We start from the raw sequence: 15,375 nt of genomic DNA, 5'->3' as shown, positions 1-15,375 counted from the left end.
AAGATAAACTAAAATGATCTTCAGCAGCAAAAACAAACAAAGTCATCCTTTTATGACTATACAGGAAAACAAAGTCAAGACAAAATGTTAACTTAGGATGTCAGAAACCATGTATTGCTCCATACTAGAATTTAGGCACGACAGAGGAGGGGCGATGGTTTGGGCTTGTTTGACAGGACTTCAAGTCCCAGATTAAATACTTTGAATTCACAATTCATTGAAAGATGATTTTTTTTGTCACAAAATACTTTTAAAAAATAAACGACAGAATTGTGTTTTTTTTTGTGTGTCACTGCACATTTGAATTGTGTTAACTTGATCATAAGACCCAAAGATAAGGACATTTTTTAAATATAGTCTAGGGCTCACACATATCGACTATTCAGAAAAAGAATGTATAACGCTGACGTTCATGCAAGGTTTGAAAAAATGAAAATCTTTGGAAGATTTCAGGTGCTGAAAAACTGTATTCAAGGAAATTGAGGCCTGAGGTATGCAGATATTTAACAGAGAAAATGACCCGATAAATTCATAGGCAAAGCGATTCACTTTCCCCACAATTCGGTTCAAACCTCACTTTTTGGGTGACAGTTTTGTTTTCAGTTCAATATGCTAATAGTGCATGGCAAAACAACAACAAAAAACTAAAAAAATCGACTTTATAATTAAATAAGCAAATAGTAAAAAGAAAACCTTTCAGCTGGTTCATAGTAACCTTGGTGTGATGTAATAAACACTGTTAAATATATTGAACTTAGCACAACACACTTTCAACGCAAACATGTGTAAATGTTTGCAGCAGTGATGCAACAATACATTTTTCCACAACGTAGTTCAATGGTTTAACATAGGGTTTGGTTTTTAACTGAGAATCGTAGCATCACTACGTTCCTTACAATACCAAAGCAATAATCATAACAGCAGTTGGACATGAAAGGCTTTTTAAAAGTAACGTGTCTCAATTCTTTTTTGGATGAAAGAATAAGAATGCTACTTAACCCCTTAACGTATATTTGATACAAACTTGGATCTAACCACTTTTACTCCATATTTACCTTAATTTCTTCTACTTGAAAGCAAAAAATGTTTTTTTCTTCCTTTTTTGGAAATAAACTCAAGGAGTTAAGCTATTTATCCCTTGTGCTATCCTAGGCACTTTAACATTGGGAGTTGGGTCATCTAGACCCACTACTAAACAGTGCTCTGAACCCTTTTTCTTCAATGATTTGTGATCTTCACTGGTGTCCATGGATTACATGAAATCTTTCCACCTTTATCCACCTTTGTCATGGTAGGAATAACACGTCAAAGTAAGGGTGGGGTCATCTAAGATAGCACAAGGGTTACATAAGCCAATTTCAATTTAGTTTATGCTTTTGTACTGAAAAACATTATTAGACAAAAATTATAACTAGCATAATCCTGACTGCTATGTTTTACAGTTGTCAATATTTTTTTTCCTGCTGAACCTTAAATAAAAGTTTAAATAATTTAAAGACTAGTACATTAGTACTAGTGTGAAAATTGAGACACCAAAAATGTCACTTTCTTGAGGCTCATATGAAAACTAAGTCGCAATTTTTGGCATCAAACGGGGCCTCAGAGCTGGGCTGAAAATAGATTCTCTTCGGGCAGAAAACTCAAGAACAAGCCCTTCTCCCCTGAGCACTGGTTTTTCCTCCAGCGCCGCGCGTCTCTCTGCCAGGGCAAACACTCCCTTTGAACAATGCCGACCTGTTGAGCTGCTTCATTCACATGGTTCCGTGGATAAACTCAGAGAGAGCCTCCGTCTGTTTTCTGACGGCTTCACCAAATCCACAAGGGCTGTAGCCTCAAGGAAAATAAAGACCCGCTGACATCAAAGCTGCATCAATCAAACACCACATGATTCTTGAAGTTTAATCAACTGATTTGGTTCTTTTTTTAAATGACCAAAACTGACCATTTTTTCCCTGACTATGACTCATGCTGACATTAAAACTTTAATAATAACAGTCAGAAACCGTGAAATTATCATAAAAAAAGACTTTATTTATAACAATAAAACAGATGATCTCTGATCAAAATCAACACTTGGAATACTTACAACAAAAGTTCAGTTTGTTAAAAAAATGTGTTTAAACAAAGTTATGTCTCCCCCTACTGGCTCATGCTTGCAAAGCAGGTTTTAAAATGACTGCATTTGCTGCTTCTGTTTGGTATCATCGAAGCTCTGAAGTTCAGCTGAAAGTCCAGGTTTGTTTAGTCGGTAATGATGAGCTCATCACAGCCCCAGTCCTCGTAGCTGCCGTCGGGGAGGTACCTGCGGATGATGATGGGGATCTTTCTGCTCCTGTTCAGAACAAACGGCAAACATTGAGTTACCAGGAACAAAACAAGATGAAAGAATTTAGACAGAAATGGAATAATCTGATGTACTTTAGTTCCTTCATGGCGATCTGCAAGGGGTCTGTTTCTCCCTCCAACTCGACCATCACAGGAGCGCACATGCTGTCGGCAGAACAACGACAAAATCCTCAAAATAAATCCCAAATTGAAGTAAAATGTCATTATTTTAAAGCCAGAAAACAGGCGGGGCAGAGGATTCATGGACTGTTCATTCACACACACACTTTTCAAACCAGTGTGTCCTTAAACGGCCCAAACACAAAAACACAGAGATGTCAACAACCAGGTTCAAACCCAGAACCTGCCTTCAAAGCTGCAAAACTGAGAAATGTAATTCAGTGTCATTTTGACAAAATGAGATGCAAAGATTTTTTTGTTTGTCCCTGAAACACGTGATCTGCAGCAACCAGTTGGGACCTCGTGATGGGCCCATAGCACAGCTGGGGGGCTTTTCTCTAGCTGGGCCAGGGCGTGCATTCTCCATGCTCCTGTGACTCCTTGCTCTTTGGTGCTGGGGACTATTTCGGCAGTCCCTCCTCTGGTATGGATGGCTGGTATCGGGTCACTGGGGTGGTGGATTCCCTCCTGGCTGTGGTGGTCCTGGCTGCCGCTACTGCCTCACCTCATTCTGGGGGGCTTGGTGTGGGACGACCAGGTGCTCCCCCCCTTTTTTTTATTCATTACGCTTCATACCATCATTGTCCACAGTAGAACACAGACAAAAAAACTAAGCACCAATGCCCACTCACCTTGGCTCAGAAAAGGACTTTTGTATGAGATTGTATCTGCTTTTATGCAAATGAAGGTGCATATTTATCTGATCTCTATCTGTGTTGTGTACATGACAATATGCAAGAGTGAAGGTTTTTGAGGGCAACAGGAATGTTTATAATATTCAGTGTGTGCGATAAACATAAACATCTAATTGTGAAAGTTATAAATAACCTCTAGCAACGTTTTGTCTCTTTTTGTTTGCAATGGTGTGTTTCTTTGGTGACTCTCCAACTTCTATATGTCCTTTTCTATCTTGTCCCCCCCATCCCTAATATCCCACTATCCTTCTCCGTTTTCTCCGGTCCAAAAAGGAATGGACACAAGTCCATCATTTTTCTAAAACCGGCCTATTGTAGATCAGGGTCTGAAGGAGCCTATCCTAGCTGTTTTGGGGCAAAGATGGGGTACATGCAGCATAGTTCAATAAGCACAAATATTAATAAAATAAAGTTAAGCCTCAATACAAAAAGGTTTGTAGTGACATAAACCTCCTCTGCCCAAAGCTTCAAAACTCCTATGGTAACATTACAATCTGTCCAACACCAGGGGCCTTCAGCTCTCATCTGTTTGATCAGCTGCTCCACACGACAAATTAGCAAAATAAAATAAGAAGAACAACAAAGCCACAAATGTTTGGAAGCCTAACTTATTGGTTTAGAAGAGTAAAGCGCTTATTTTACAGTAAACAACTCACGCTATTTGGAGGGCTCGTGTTCCCAGCACTCTCGCTCTCTCATATTTGGTCATGTGCGGTGTTGTAATCCTTTTCTGGTTAGCCTGCTGCCCCTCTCCTGCGGGGAGGATCTGTACGTTCTCCTGGTCCTCCTGATGATCATCCAAGGAAAACAAGCATCTGATTAGACTGCCAGATAGAAATCATGAATAATGAACCCCAAATATGATCCACTAAATGAAAAAAGTGCAGACGAACATACATCTTCCACGTTTTCCAGATCGTCTAATCCTTCGTCCTCATCGGCGTCCTCAAAGTCTCCATCATCAAAGCTGCAAATGTTGACAAAAACTGTATCAAAGACCGAAAACGGTGAAGTCGTAACCTAGCTTAGCTAACAGGCTACACGCTAAAATAGATTTAAAATTAACATATACCATGACATTATTTGATGAACATAGATCACAACTTACTTGTCTTCGTTATCAGACATGTTTTAACTTATATTTTTTCCAATATAGATACTAATAGAGTTTATTAGCAGCAAATTTAATTTAGAGGCTAAACCACATTGAGCGTTGTGGTCTCTAAACTTCCGGTGCGCGTGTACGCTGAAAAATTATGTCCGGCTTCTCAACTAGAATTTCTTTTTTTGTCCTACCTTTTTCTAATTCAATTTAAAAACAAGCAAACAAATAGTATATAAAAAGCTTACTTTCTATTATAGTCAAGTATCCTAAACAAAATAAACTTCAACTAGAAATAAATATAAATCCATCAAACTATGGAAAACCAAGGCTGTACCTTTAGAGAAAAAGAAGACACCAAAATGATAGTTTTCAACATTTATTTTAATGTACCCTTGAGAGAAAATGAATACTAATAATTCTTAATTTTTTGCCCTGCATTTATAGAAAACGAGTAACAATGGCATGTCACTTAGTGCAAAGTTAAAGAACAGAATTGGGTCAACCGAATGCGAAAAAACATTCAGAGCTAAGGCTGGATTCTGTTTTTTTTACTCTTCATCTAATATATTTTCCTACGTGATCAAATGAAAAGATATTCACAATAAACAACATAAAAATGTTTTTGCAAGTGCTTTCCTGTCTTATGTAAGAATACTCATTGCAAGAAGTAGTCTATTTAAGTGTACTACAAGTATACTTATAAATGTGAGGCAGTATACTTGACGTTTATTTTTTTAAAATATAATGTCAAGATAAAATCTAGATATTGTAAACTTAAAATTTCCAATTTCCAGTCTCAAGAAATATTCTGTTAGTATACTTCATCTCTACACTACATGAACATGGTCTTTAGTACAGCGTACTTGCTTTATACTTATATTCAAGCAAACTTAAAAAAATAAAAGCGTCAACTTTTTGCTAGGGTTAAGCTCAAACAGCTGGCACTTTGTCAAAGAACAGATCCATTTAGATTCTTCACTTATTTAATAAAATGTGTCTATACAAAAGAGATTTCTTTTAAAACAATTCTTCATTACCTATTTTATAAATATAGCAGTGGATGGGTAAGAATTTCTAAACACAAAAAGGAAGAAATGTTCACGTTTTTAACAACAAAATTAATCCTGTTTGTTGGTTACACATAAACTTTTTTTTTTCAAATATAGCCCAACTATGAAATATGCAATTGATTCTTTGTTAATTTAGTAAACAACAAGTTGCAATAATTTACAATAAAAGTGAACATTTGACAGGAGATTCTTGTCACAACCTTTTAAAAAAATGTCACTTGTAAAATTGCTCTCTTTCACAGTTTTCTATACATTTTCTGATGAACCCCTTTAACCAAATTACTAAAAAAAACTAAAAAGTAAATATAGCAAAAGATAGTGCAGGAATCTGCATGGCTGATTTTGTCTCAGAAGAAATCTGTAGGACAACAACTTTAAGCATTTTCTAGTGATGCAGGTTTGGAAAAATATTTTTCTTAAAACAGGGTTTTAAAAAAGTGGTAAAAAAATAACATCAGTAGGAATTGGTTTCTATTTCAAAGTACTCCGTTTTTCTCTTGCTGGACTTTGTAAACAATTTGAACAGAATGTGCCAAACAGACGAGAGCTCATACCAGTCCCTACATTTTTGGATAATCTAGATTCTCTTCTACAGATGAGAAACTAAATCTAAAATTGACCAGAATGTTCCTGCAGCTCTTCAGTCCTTTTTCCTCCCAGAGTCCTTTCTGCTCTCGGGTTTGTTGTTCAGGATTTTAAACACCTGTGCAGGTTTGAACTTTCCTTTTGGCTTCTTGAGCCCTTTCTCTCCTTCCTTCGGAAAATCTGAAGAGAGATTTTGTCATTAACAGCAGTGAAACAAAATTATCCTCAGCAAGACACTTTCAAGAGGGGATTGGTGTCACTCTCACCTCGGTTCTTCATTTTTTCTTCCAAAAGCATATCTTTGTCTTTATCCCTAATGAGAAAAAAGGAAAAAGGTGTATTTTCTGTAACTTCTACATTTTAGTGTCTGAGTATAAGGAAGCAGTATTTGCGTCAACCTCTGTTGGTCCTGATCCAAGCCGCTTATGATCTGATTTCTCTGCTCTATGATGGAGACCAGCTCATCCATCAGCTGCTGCTCACGACCCCGATCCTCCTGACTCCATTCACTCTCTGTTAAAACACATCAAGTCAAAGCCTTTCTCATTTTTCTGAGCCCAGTAGAGACGCTTATGGATTCTCACCTCTATTTCTGTCTGGGTAAAAGCAGACGCTAACCTGGTTTGTTGAGGAGACATCTGAGCTCATACTCCACATCTGCCTGCCTGTCCTCCAAATTCTGCTGCTTCATCCTCAAAGAACAAAGACAAAAGAAATGATTACACAAAAATAATTAGTAAACACAATTTCAAAGAATTTGCTGGTTCACTTACAAATAGACCAGTTCTGAGCTTTTGTGTGATATAAGTAGTCGTTCAAGAGTGAGGGAGAACCACTCTGTAAGCATTTTTTCCTCCTCTTTACCTGAAATGTAAAAAGCGAAGCAACTGAAATAGAATTTCTTGCAATTATGAATAAGCGGATAATAGCCAAAAACAAAAAAAATATCTGGAACGATAGCAGTGAAACTGAAGTTCACCTTTCCGGCGTGCTCTGAGAATCCTCTCCTGTTCAACTCCTTGTTGTTCCAGATATTCCAGTTTTTTCTCCAGCTCCTTCATCTGATTCTGCAGGTCATTCATGCACAGATCCTGGTCTGTTCTTACCTGAAAAAGTAAAAAAGAAACTCCACATTATTTCTGCAACAGCTGTAGCAAACGCACCTTATAAAAGAAATAATACACATCATTTTTTTAGGTCACATGGCCCAATATTATGTTGAAGAAGTTTTAAAGTAAGATTTCTGCCTTTTTTTAAACAGTGTGTCATCTTCCACATGGCTGGAAAATGCAGCATTGAGAGACTGAATTGGGATGCAGAAATGTACCTTCCTCTTAATGAGGGGGAAGCCGTGGCCTGGAGCTGGACCCCGACTGGATGAAAAAGTCTGGGACTTGGACATGTGAGCTTTTCTGTCAAAAGGATTTTCTTTACAGGATTGCTAAAAACAGAAGAAAAAAAAGTCAGATTAAAAAGACACCAAAATGTCAGTCTTATGATGAATGCAATTTTCACAGATTCTTCGCAGGATTCAAAAACCTTCTCTTTGGCATCTATAACTTACAATTCAATGGACCCAAGTCATGGAATACACATCTAGATCTGGTACATAACTCCATTTCTTTATCAACTTACAAAAAAACAAACAAAAAAAACAGACTTTTTTCCAAATATTTACTGTGATATTGTTATCAATGCATATAACATATGGATTTATAAAACGGGCAGAATAAAATTTTGTTTTGATTTGCGGCTCTATTGGCTTGTTTTGATAGTAATGCATATCTTGTTTTATATTCCTTGTTTATCTAGGGGTTGTTCTTTTTAAAAGCTTTATGCTTCTTCCTTCCACCTCCCTGCACATCAGCTTGTTTTTTTACGCTTTCACATAATTTTAGTTTTTATTTTCTTTATATACTGTGTCACGATTGGCATGTATGTGTCTTTTATATGTGCTAAAAAAAAAACATTAAACAGAATCTTGACTTAAAGACATCCCTTGTTATAATACTCCCACCACTGTGCTATAATGTGAGAGCTGTTCTAGGTAAGACATGCTATTTTTCACCGTAAAAAAAGCATTTTCTGCTCGAAATAGCTCTGAACAGAAAGGTCGTCGTCCTGGTATCAAATGTTCCCTTCAGTGCAGTTCTGATTGGTCGGTGCTGAGAAGAAATCCTCTTTGCAGTTATCATGCGATTTAAGTGCTGCAAACTATTGAACTAATTTGTATCAAACGTAACAAGATAGAGGCATTAAAAGAGAAATGTTCATTGTTATGAAAAATGTAATCCTTTCTCTTTTTTTTTTGGAACTATTTCTTTTGACAGGACAGATCTTATTCACTCACCTCTGATGTTCCAGTTTCAGCATGCTCAGATGTGACGTCAGGCACAGTGAGACTTCTGGGTAAAATACATTTTGGTGGTGAAGAGGAGTCTGGGCCTGGTCCTGCTTTTGTCCCATCTGACACTTCTGCATGCTTTATAACTCCAGCCTGTCCATGTGACTCCCTGTGGGTGTCATCGGCCGTCACAGGCCCCGTGGAATGAGCTCTATCTGCTGGAATGGAATCATCGTTCTGCTCGGTGACAAAAGCAGGTTCTTCGTCTCCAGCTGTAAGAACAACTGTTTTGGTCTGACTGGGAGATTCAGTCCTACCAGTTTCTGAAGTGTCCTCCACCTCTTCGTCTTCTTCTTCAAAAGGGTTGAGCGTCTTTTTCTTTGGTTCATTCCATGACCTGGGCGGATCTGAGACGGGTTTGGATCGAGGCAGAGGGACAGGAGCTGGAGCTGGGGGCAGCTGCGTCCAGGGTCCGGGGTGAACAAAGTTCATCCATGGATGGTTGGCTTTCACTTTGGGGCTTTTCTTTAGGGAGATGTTGTCAAAGACCTGCCTACAAACATGACCAGACCGAGGACGTCAAGTTCTCCCCTCTGATCAGTTCATCTGATGTTATTTTCTGCTTTAGCATCAACTATTAATGATCAAACACAAGTTAGCTGTTTAATGTTCATTTATAAATAAATCATGTGATACTAAGGAATATGGATCAATGTTTATCTTATACTTAAACATTTATTCTAGTGATTCAAAATCTTTGATGCCATAAAAATGAAATAAAAACCGAGAAATTAATTCACTTACATTTGAGCAGAGCCTGCTGCAGAATGGTTACCAGAAACACCTGCTCAAAAAAGAGGAAGAACACAAATACACCACATTTAAAGAGTTTGTAAGCACAAAATAAAGATTAACTTTTGATCTTTCAGTTACTTTTTTAATTAAGCAAGTGGTCACACTTGGCTGCCACTTATTTCATTTAAAAAAAAGAAGAATGAATTCAAACTAAGGTCAAGAGGAAGTGAATTAGATGATTGTATGAGTAGACGAGATATATGATAAAGGAAGACATTTTTGACTCAAAAACAGGAAGTGGTTCAACATAAGAAGATCTTTCACATAACATGAACCAAAAAATAAAAAAAACACACTCTTAAATGTTTCTTTCTAGAATGCAGAAGGTTGATGCCTAAATAAATATTTTATGAGGGATTTTTAGCAAACATTAATTAGCTTTAAGAACATTCAGGCATTTCTAAACCTTTGAATGTTTTGGTCGTATTCTGATTATATGATCATCAGTGATGTATCATGGAAGCTTTCATTCTAATGTAAAATATGTGTTTGATAATGTAAATAATAATTTAATTTAGATGACCGAAGACAGACTTTAATGCAGTATTATCATTTTTCTAAATATATTGATGGTTAAAATCTTTTGAAAGCTACAGCAAATGTGTGATTATGTTTAAAAGTGTACTTCATAAACGAAACAAATGCTGGTTTAGAAGTCGGATGTTACAAAAAAAACATTTTCATTTCAGGTTTTTCAGCATTGTTACATTTAGTTGAAAAATGAATACGTATAGTCTAAACATTTTTTATTTTTAGCAATGATTGTTTAGAAATTCTGTGTCGTAAAGAGAAATTCTCTGTAGTTCTGTCCCGCTGAAACAGAGCATGTTCATTTGTGAAACAGATTGTGTTCATTTCCCAATTATGGGGCTGGTCTGGCTTCATAGCAAAGGGAGCGGGGATAATCTGAGGACTCCTAGAAAGAGAGGACAGGTGTGGACGGTGTAGATGGACCTTCGCTGCAGTGAAAGTGATTGATCTGCTGTGTTTTGGCTAATATTTGGCTCAGTGGTTCACTTAAGCAGCAGGACTCCAAAAGGATGAATGAAACATCTCACCTGCAGCAGGGTCGGCCTTGGCTTTCTGGGCAGCTTTCCCTCTGGGTGCAGGAACAGGAAACGCAGGGGAGTCTGAGCTCCGGGTGGAAACTAAACCTGTTCTCCCATTTGTCTCCTGTGCACAAGATGAACCTGAAGCTGCACTCTTCTGCCCTCCTCTGTTCTCATCAGCTCCCTGTGTAGTTTCTTCAACACTGGACTGAGGAGGAGGAGGTCCAACACGTGAGCTTCCTCTGTCTTGTCCCTCTCTGCTCTCCTCCCCCCTGTCCTCCACTTTTGTCTGTGGACTTTCACAAACCACTTTCTGGGTGTACTGAGGCACGCTGGTGACCGGCAGCCCACTCAAAGAGTAGAAGTCCGCCTGAGACTTGCCTGTGGGGGGAACAACTTTAATGTTTGTGACATGGTAAGCGCAGGTCATGGAGCCAGCATCACTTCCTGGTCTGTAGGATCCTGGTAAAAGCGTGCAGTGGCAAACCTTACACCTGGTAGAAATGATAAATCGAGAAAAATCAAATATTATCATCATGTATGCGATGAGAAACTCTCTGAACATGAGCAGCTACCTAAGGCATCTACGATGATAAATTTTCCCGTTAACCAGATGCCTCTGAATGAGGTGCACAGGCGTGAAGCACAGACTACAGCCTGCTTGAGTCACTGTGTTCACACAGCGACCTTCTCTGCTGGTTTCCAGGTCAGCCGAGCTCTGAAAGGAGAAGAGAAACCAGAACCAGCACTGATCAATGCTGCTGCTCGGAAAGCTGGGTGAACAGAGCGCAAAAGACTGCAGACTGTTACCTTCAAAGGCTTGTGAGCATCAGGAGTTTCACCAGGAGTCTTTATGACATTACTTGAGAGATGCAATGGCTGTGATGACGAGGGATCTGCATCCACATGAAGAGAAGACAAGAAAGGAGCATTGTAATCCTGTGAGCTCAAGTGTTTTGCATTTTGGTCTACCGGTACACAAATACAGGCAAAAGTCCTGATATTTCTTTAGTAAAACATAAAAATCTTTAGACTTTCTGCAAACTCCTGTTGGAGCTTACATACTTTTGGTTTCCAAAATACTTAAGTGCAAAGGTTGGTGGTTACCTTACAGAAAAAAATAGTCAACAAAGCAGCAACCCAGTGGCTTCCAGATTGAAACTCTAAAAAAAAAAAAAAAACGAACTGGAAGCAGGTCTTGTTCAATAAGTTGGAGGAGATGTTTTATTGTTCAGCATTAAAACAAAGATTAAATGTACTTTTAAGGACCGTTTGGTCTAAATAGTTGATTTTTTTAACAACAGTATTATTGTTGTTTTAAGATCCTCACTGATATATATATATATCAATATCAGTCTATATATATATATATATATATATATATATATATATATATATATATATATATATATATATGTGTGTGTATGAATACATGCAAACATATTCATAGCATCTCAAAATTGGTACAATGGGGCCTTATCTTTTGTATGAATGTCATCAGTCAAATCTAGAACACTTTGCATGTGTGTGTGTGTGTGTGGGGGGGGGGTCATATGGTAAATATTTTTACATGAAAGTAGTCTTCACAAAGTGCTGTTTACTCGAAATAGCCAAGTTTTAGAGTTTTATGTTGAAAGAAACCTGGAAAGGGGAAACAAATAAAATTCTGATGAAGAAATAGTTGAAGATTAGCTTTTTCCACACTAATTACGAATATATGACATATAGAACTTGAACAATATATTTTCAGCAGATCATGCATGCCATACATGTGAGAGGCCCCACTGCAGTTCAGAGGAGCAGACACATGGGAGGACAGGTTGTGGAGGTGGGTGCCAGGCACTCAGGGTGTAGGGGGAGGCTGTTTGCAGGATGTGTTCTGTATTCTCTCTGTGCACATGGTTACGTGACAGCTAATAGCTTTGGGAGATGTGGAGACAACTGACCAGATGGATTTCTGCACACTCCTCTCTGCATTTAAATATTCATCAATACATTGTATAAATCCCAGGCAGGGAGAGAAACAGCGCTCTTTCTTTGTGTTCCTGCTGTGAGCCCTGTTTTAATAAAAGGCATTCAGGGAAATTGATTGAGCTGTACTAGAAATATTGTTAGGGTAATAAATCTTTGGCTTGAATTGGAAACCCCCGTCTGTGCGCTTTCATTCCAACAGAATCTCCACGCTTCACTAAGTAGGATTTGAATCCACTAAACTGCCATAAAAATGCCAGGTCACTGTTAGATGCTCAGTGACGAAGCTCTTCATTGTTTTGGTTTTTTTCAGATAAAGCCATAATTACAATAAATTTGTCATAAATGTTATGTTTGGAAGAAAAAGTGGGAAACCATCAAAACAGTATTTTAACTGTGAAGTACTGCGGTGGCAGTATCATGATGTGGGGTTATAAACGAAAAGCTAAAAGAATATTTAAAAACAAAAAAACTGCAGTTTTTTCTACAGGTAGAACAATTTGAAAAAGAATACATTGAAAATGATAACATGTTTTGTTTTCAACTTTAGCTGCATCGATCAATTAAATCCTGGTTTCTCAGTCAAGTAAACAACATTGTTCACATTATAACCAGTTTTCCATGTGCTGGTGAAATGTCTTTTTGTGACACCACATAGCTCTTATTTTTTCTCGCAAGTGTCTAAGAATAAAAGCAATCAACAAATTAAAGACAGAACTATACCAAAGACACGAGAAGACGTCCAGTTGAAGATGCTGTAGAGCTGAATGAGGTAGGTGATGACACTCAGACCATCAGGCTCCTGGGTGGACAGCATGTCCTTTGGATCCAGCAGTGCAGGGATTCCCAGTTTTGCTTCTGCGACCTCAAACGCCTGCAGATGAACACAGAAAGAACTGATCATTTACAGATCATGAATTGGGTGAGATCAAGTTTGCCGTTCTGAAATGAAATGACTCACCAGTTTGTTGTTGTGATAAACATTGTCTTTAGAGAGGGAACTGAAATCGCTGAAGAAATACCACACAAAAGGTTGTTGTAAATACTAATGTATGAAGGTAGAATCTCACAAATGAGATGAGATGATTGAAGGTCAGAGTTAAAATAAACTGATCCAATCAAATGGGACATGAAAGGTTTGTGGGAGATTAAGCAGCAAGGACAGCAGATTAGTCCTGGACTCAGAGGGCAGGGCACAATCCTAGTCTGCACAGATTAGACTATCAATCTGAGAAAGTCAAGAACAACAGATAAGACTTGCACTATTTAAAAAAAGAATTTTAACTCAATAAGTAAGATGCCTGGAAAAAACTTACATGAAGTGAGGCCGGTGTTTGTGGATGATGGCACAGAATGCGAGTCCATCCCTGAACGAGCTCGACAGGTTCTGGATTTCCACGTTGGGGTAACCGGCGCATGTGATGCGGCACCACTCCTGAAGATCCTTCCGTGATAGCATCGCCTCGACGCGTGGACTGACAGATCATGGCGCTTTTTTACGCGTTGTATTCCAAACGGCGCTGCGCACCTTTGCGGACAGCGCAGGAACGCAGCATCTTCTTCATGAGTCTTTCCGCTACAACTGAAGTGAACAGCAACTTACTGAAGCGGCAGGAAGGAAGGAAGTCCCCCCCCCCCCCCCCCTGATTTTTCTTTGTCAAACACAAACAAACGTCTCGAGTCGCTGATGCGCAAACACAGCAAGTTTTGCCGCTTTCCACCACAGAAACCACCGACTGCAATGATGCTCGTTTTTACGTCAGAAACCTCCTCAGTAAAGTAAACTTGTGTCTAAATATCTGCAGAACTACACTGAATCCGCGCAGACTTGATGAAGGGTGTGAATTTGAACAAAAGCCCGCTGCCTTCTCTGCTTTTGCTTCGCAATCGATCTAATGCTCAATAGCTGCCGCTAGAGGGAGACAAAGAGTCGCTTCTGCTCTATAATTAGGGAGGGAAGGTTTCTAATTTCACTTTTTTGAAAGTTGTTTTCATGTTCCTACATTTCAAATGTCATGTATTTACACGAACATCAGCCTCACGTTCTAAATAAATACACATTCATGGATAATATTTCCTCACAAAATAAGTTTGCATTGTCCTGTTAAATAAGAAGTCTAGTGTTATGCATCTAAGTTTCTGAATGGTTATTCTTTAGTTGGTCTTTGTTTATCACTTACGTAACTCGCCCTCACTTATACCCAGACTATAAGAAGTCATCTGCAGTGTTTAAAATGTTGCTTAAAAAAGCAAAAGGAAAATAGGAAAAAATCAATTTGAAGCACAATCACTTGCACACAAGAGTAAATATTTTTGTTTCAAAATATTGGCAAAAAATATCTATTAATTTGAGTATATTATTAAAAGTTAGTATTACAAGTTTTTAATAACACTTAAAAAAGGTTAAAGAAAGAGAACTGACAGTGAAAGGAAAAAAAAAAGAAAAATTTAAGCACATTGGCGATGCTAAGTATTGCACACTGAAGGATAGGTAATGTAGTTTTGGCTGCATCCAAATACCATCATTTGTACCTGTATTTATTTAATTTTCCGTACTGTTTTTTAAAGCATGAAATGGAAATTTATCATTGCAATCAGATGATACTCCTATGACTAATGTAAGCATAGAAATATCTATCATACACGGGTTCAGAAATTGAATGAATGAATGAACTTTTTTACAATTTCACTTTACGAGCAAAAGCATCGGAGGACTTGACTTTATCAAGATTTTTCAAAACTTTTGGTGAAATAATTTTTCCCTCCGGTTTGTTCACATGTTCAGTGAATATATTTTGGTCATTATGCTGCAGTGTAACCTCAGTAGCTTAACCTCAGTAGTTTAACCTCAGTAGCTTAACCTCCCTTTTGGTTCCTCAAACATTTTTCTCATGGAGGTCACTATGGCAATGAAACAGGTCTGATTCTTTACCCATCTGTTGCAATGTGGTCTCGTTTCAAACATTGGCATTTGAAACCACAAAGTTTGGATCAACTTTAGTAACAAATACAGATGATAAACATGCCTATAACTTTATATGCTTTAAATAATTAATTATCAACTGTTGCAAATGACTTTAGGGTCAAACAACAGTAAATGCAACCTCATTAAGATGAATGTACAGCTGCTTGGTGCAGCAATTCCAAATTCATTGAGTGACTAAAGCTGTTTCACATGTCTAACACCCAGCTGACA

The 15,375-nt window shown here is 38.0% G+C and overlaps 2 protein-coding genes across 5 annotated transcripts; both read right to left on the bottom strand.

Moving 5' to 3' along the window:
* Positions 1–2,010: 2,010 nt before the first annotated feature.
* Positions 2,011–4,463, bottom strand: polr2f (RNA polymerase II subunit F). Its single transcript, XM_004071796.3, has 5 exons — positions 4,309–4,463; positions 4,098–4,167; positions 3,857–3,987; positions 2,419–2,490; positions 2,011–2,332 (listed from the first exon to the last, which is right to left on the bottom strand). Exons 1-5 carry the CDS (start codon positions 4,326–4,328, stop codon positions 2,242–2,244), a joined length of 384 nt encoding a protein of 127 aa, XP_004071844.1. The 5' UTR covers positions 4,329–4,463; the 3' UTR covers positions 2,011–2,241.
* A 202-nt stretch (positions 4,464–4,665) lies between these two features.
* LOC101172084 (MICAL-like protein 1) lies at positions 4,666–14,227 on the bottom strand. 4 transcript variants are annotated; one of them, XM_020705451.2, is made up of 16 exons: positions 13,496–14,095; positions 13,141–13,189; positions 12,903–13,053; positions 11,019–11,104; positions 10,784–10,926; positions 10,218–10,702; positions 9,109–9,151; positions 8,622–8,857; positions 8,311–8,519; positions 7,288–7,401; positions 6,940–7,066; positions 6,734–6,824; positions 6,579–6,652; positions 6,359–6,473; positions 6,227–6,273; positions 4,666–6,140 (listed from the first exon to the last, which is right to left on the bottom strand). In XM_020705451.2, the coding sequence occupies exons 1-16, from the start codon at positions 13,636–13,638 to the stop codon at positions 6,016–6,018; spliced, it is 2,238 nt and encodes a 745-aa protein (XP_020561110.1). In that variant the 5' UTR covers positions 13,639–14,095; the 3' UTR covers positions 4,666–6,015. The 4 variants fall into 4 exon arrangements, with proteins under 4 accessions (XP_020561110.1, XP_020561109.1, XP_004071993.2 ...); XM_020705450.2 differs by having other exon boundaries at positions 8,311–8,522; positions 13,496–14,093; XM_004071945.4 differs by having other exon boundaries at positions 8,311–8,522; positions 9,109–9,148; positions 13,496–14,091.
* Between the last annotated feature and the right edge of the window lie 1,148 nt (positions 14,228–15,375).

Source organism: Oryzias latipes, chromosome 8 (assembly GCF_002234675.1).
Source record: "Oryzias latipes chromosome 8, ASM223467v1".
NCBI classification, from domain to species: domain Eukaryota; kingdom Metazoa; phylum Chordata; class Actinopteri; order Beloniformes; family Adrianichthyidae; genus Oryzias; species Oryzias latipes.
The sequence above is the reverse complement of the archived record's forward strand: the minus strand, read 5'-3'. Positions and strand labels throughout refer to the sequence as shown.

Bases quoted from the DNA above. Each gene is read 5' to 3' on its own strand.
- polr2f (XM_004071796.3), bottom strand. From the start codon at position 4,328: ATGTCTGATAACGAAGACAA. The intron at 2,491-3,856 runs GTGAGTTGTTTA...TTCTGCCGACAG, and splicing joins ACACGAGCCCTCCAAATAGC to CATGTGCGCTCCTGTGATGG. The intron at 2,333-2,418 runs GTACATCAGATT...TGTTCTGAACAG, and splicing joins ATCGCCATGAAGGAACTAAA to GAGCAGAAAGATCCCCATCA.
- LOC101172084 (XM_020705450.2), bottom strand. From the start codon at position 13,638: ATGCTATCACGGAAGGATCTTCAGGAGTGGTGCCGCATCACATGCGCC. The intron at 11,105-12,902 runs GTATAGTTCTGT...ATGTGGATGCAG, and splicing joins GACGTCTTCTCGTGTCTTTG to ATCCCTCGTCATCACAGCCA. The intron at 7,402-8,310 runs GTGAGTGAATAA...TTCTGTTTTTAG, and splicing joins CTGAAACTGGAACATCAGAG to CAATCCTGTAAAGAAAATCC.